We start from the raw sequence: 3619 nt of genomic DNA, 5'->3' as shown, positions 1-3619 counted from the left end.
CATGTTTCAAGTTTGGTGATGATGGAGTTCTTGAGTCTCACTGATGGTTTTGTGTGAGTGCATGAGACAAAGAAGGATTGGAAGCACTGATCTCGGATATTTTGTCTTTCTCTGACACCCACAGATCTGCTTGAAGTCATCGCAGCGGGAAGCAGACGACAGAGGCAGCGTTTCAAAGAGCTGCACAGCAGTACATTTCTGCCAAATTCATTATTATGCATTTCTATCCCAAAAAAAAACTACTCAGAAATGTCATATCCAGAGTTGTTATCTCATTTTAACTCCAAAAACCATGTTTTTAGTTTGATGCTTTCCCAAAAAAATACCCCAAGAATACATGACTGATCATGTCAGTGGGATTTTACACAGCAACACGACTGTATCTATGACTCTTCTGTGTGAAACACTGCAATGTTTAGGCCCAGATTCTGCTTCTTTTAGTGTGCATCCGATAAATATAAAATAGGGTTTTAATATATATGGGCACTTTTGGCCCTGTGGACTTAAACTAAACTTCATACTGGAGCATAAGACACTACAGACTTGGATTTAAAATTCATCTAGTGCCATGTCAAGCATGTCATTTGCACTGCTTATCATTACCAAGTTATTTTTGCTCATGCACTGTAAAAAGTGATAAGTTGACTTAACTTAAAAAAAGTTGAGGAAACCCGTCGCCTTAAAATTATTAAGTAAATACTCATTTTTTTAAAAAAGTTAAGTGAACTTGATAATTCACTTAACTTATTTTTTTAAATTATCATTTGTGAACTGTCACTGAGTCAGTTTGCCATTTCTGTTTTTGAGGCACTAATTGGCAAGAGTTCAAACCACATTTATGTGCGCTACGTGCCAAACTACAGGTCTGATATGGCAGCTATGCTAATTTTCTCTCTTGCTCTGTCTCTCTTTGTAAAAGAAGCTCAAGCATGAAGAATGAAAGCCTAATGAATGTTAAAAAGCACGCTCACTGGGTTGTTTGGGTAGATGGCCTTGAGGAATTTTCATGCTTTCCCTCATCCTCCTAAGGCAGATTTATGTTAATTTCACTGTTACATAAATTGCATCAAATAGAAATATCATTATTACTGTCTTTCCAGATTTGTCAGAAATAGTAACAATGACAAAAGTGCCACTCATTATGTAGCCTAAAGTAAATGAACACGTCACTACATTTTTCTTAATTCAGAAGTCCTTTTCCATGTTGTATTTATACCTTAAAAAATAAATTCATTTGTCTCACTGGAGTATTTAAGACTACTTAAGTCACCTGAAATGAATAAATTAATTAATTAATTAATTAAAGAAAAATAAAGGACACAGGAAGTACAATATAGCTGTTTTCCCTATAAACATTCATATGAATGTTAACCTGATATTTGTCAAGTATCCAAATGTATTTGCCCTAGGATTTAGTCTCCTACTCTTTAGCCCACAGATCAGGTCATAAATAGCTGGTTAAGTCCTATCCGGTCTTTGCAAAGCTCATTGGCTTGAATTTGGAGGAGGGATCAATCTACTATAAAAGATGAAGTGACGCAAAATTTCACACAATGCTTCCTGAAGCTCAGCTGAGCAGGTAGTGCAAGCCATCACAAACTTGTCTTTCAATACATCATGTTATATACAGATAATATTTTTAAGGATTTCATCGGATAATTCAATGATCAAAATGAAAGCACAGTAAGATGTTTTTTCAGGTTTTATTAAAACTGTTAAATTATTCAAACCCCTTATGTGTTTTTACAGCATCAGCTCACTTTAAAGTGTGTGACCGCTTTGGGACGAAAGGAAATAAGAATTCTGAAGGACAATTTCACTGTTATATGCTGAAGATGACTTGTGCAAAGTAAGTTTATTGTCTTAATATGACCAGGGTTTCCACAGTCACGAAAAAGCTGGAAATATTTCAAAAGTGTGGTTTGATACACAATATTTCAAAAGTGTGGTTTGAAATGCTATTGACAAGTCATAGGGATTTCTGTAGTTAATATTTCTACTGAACCCCAGCTCTAAATGACTTCCTCAGCTAGAACTCCCTGTTTGTGAGTGCAAACATTACAAACCTCTGAAAACACATATTCATTGGTCAAAAAGTGTGGGAACCCTGTAAAAAGATTTAAATTTAAGTCCTCATTTTGTCGTATTTCTGCACCTCCAGTGTGATGTCGAGGTTTGGGCCGCCTGTCTCCGCGAGGTCTGTGGACATGACCGTGGGCTTCAGGTGCAGAGGATCACCAAACATCAACCACCTGCTCGGCGTGTCTTCCCCCAAACCCCTGCGGCCCTGCATCTCCCGTCAGCCGGTGTTTGAGTACAGACACTCCCCTTCCACAGGCCTCATCACAGCCAAAAGCGGCCGCGGGGAAAAACGCGTCGCGTTCGCGGACGCCAAAGGACTTTCCCTCATCACGGTGCGCCTGTTCTCCGAGAAAGAGGAAAAAATCCCGCGTGAACAGGTGAAAATACTACGACTGAAGAAGCTGGGCTGCGTTAAAGAGACCGATAATAATACTTCGAGGTTGAGGCTTGGGTTTGAGCAGCCTTGTGGAGACTTCCAGGCGTTCAGAAGCCGGCTTCAGGATCGCATGGTGGCGTTGGAGAGCTGTAATGTCACCAGGTGCTCCATCCTCGGCACCGTGCGCGTCAAGAACGTTTGTTTTGAGAAAGCGGTGCAAATCCGTATAACTTTCGACTCCTGGCGCAGTTACCAGGATGTGGCGTGTAGTTACCTGGAGCACAGTTATGGGGAACCTGGAACCGATGTGTTTGAGTTTAACATCCGCGTCCCTGAGCGGATAAACCCGCGGGAGCGCATCGAGTTCTGCGTGTCTTACTTACCGGCTGCGTTCAGTGCTGCTCAATGGGACAACAATAACGGCAAAAACTACTGCATTCATGTGTGTGAAGTGTGACCGACTGCTGTTTTCTAATGACACCTTCATACTCCGTGCAAACAATCCCAAAACTACAAACGTTGCACTTGCGTTCTGACCCGTTTAGCACATACTAACTCCAATGCTGTGCCACGATCGCTGAGTGCGTTTCTGAGCACTCAATTGTATTTTATAAATTTAAGTTTATATGTAACATTTGGCAAATCGGCAGGTGTATAAATCTCCCACATTCTGTGGAAATGTTTATTAAACCTCGCATGCTGTGGAAGATATTTTTGACAATTGTATCGGATAAATGTTATTTTATAATTTTTAAATATGACTTATTTTAGGAATGTGCCATTTATTTTGTAAGCTTGAGCACTTTAACATGTTTATAAAACACTTGCATACTGTGGGTAATTTATTAATTTTTATAAATATTTTATTAAATAAAGCGCACTGAACTTGCATCCTAATGATTGGTAATTTTCTCTTGCATTTATTGCTGTTTTATATCAAAGAAGGTTTCTGTGGTCAAGGACAACCTAAAATTGACATTTCTGTTTTTTGTAGTAGTGTATATCCAGTTGAGTGACGCATGTTACGAGCTAAAACCATTTGACATGGGACACAAACTAGGCTCAAGGAGGTTCATTCAAATCCTAGGACGTTTTTGTCTTGGACAAGTATAATCCATTTAAATCCATTAACTCCAAGGATTGGTACCTGACAAGTCTTTG

The 3619-nt window shown here is 39.2% G+C and overlaps 1 protein-coding gene across 1 annotated transcript; it reads left to right on the top strand.

Moving 5' to 3' along the window:
- Positions 1-1399: 1399 nt before the first annotated feature.
- Positions 1400-3349, top strand: ppp1r3c2b (protein phosphatase 1 regulatory subunit 3C2, duplicate b). Its single transcript, XM_058783851.1, has 3 exons — positions 1400-1579; positions 1750-1849; positions 2162-3349. Exons 2-3 carry the CDS (start codon positions 1827-1829, stop codon positions 2913-2915), a joined length of 777 nt encoding a protein of 258 aa, XP_058639834.1. The 5' UTR covers positions 1400-1579; positions 1750-1826; the 3' UTR covers positions 2916-3349.
- Positions 3350-3619: the final 270 nt, after the last annotated feature.

The sequence above is a fragment of the Onychostoma macrolepis genome, chromosome 08 (assembly GCF_012432095.1).
Source record: "Onychostoma macrolepis isolate SWU-2019 chromosome 08, ASM1243209v1, whole genome shotgun sequence".
NCBI lineage: Eukaryota > Metazoa > Chordata > Actinopteri > Cypriniformes > Cyprinidae > Onychostoma > Onychostoma macrolepis.
The sequence above is the reverse complement of the archived record's forward strand: the minus strand, read 5'-3'. Positions and strand labels throughout refer to the sequence as shown.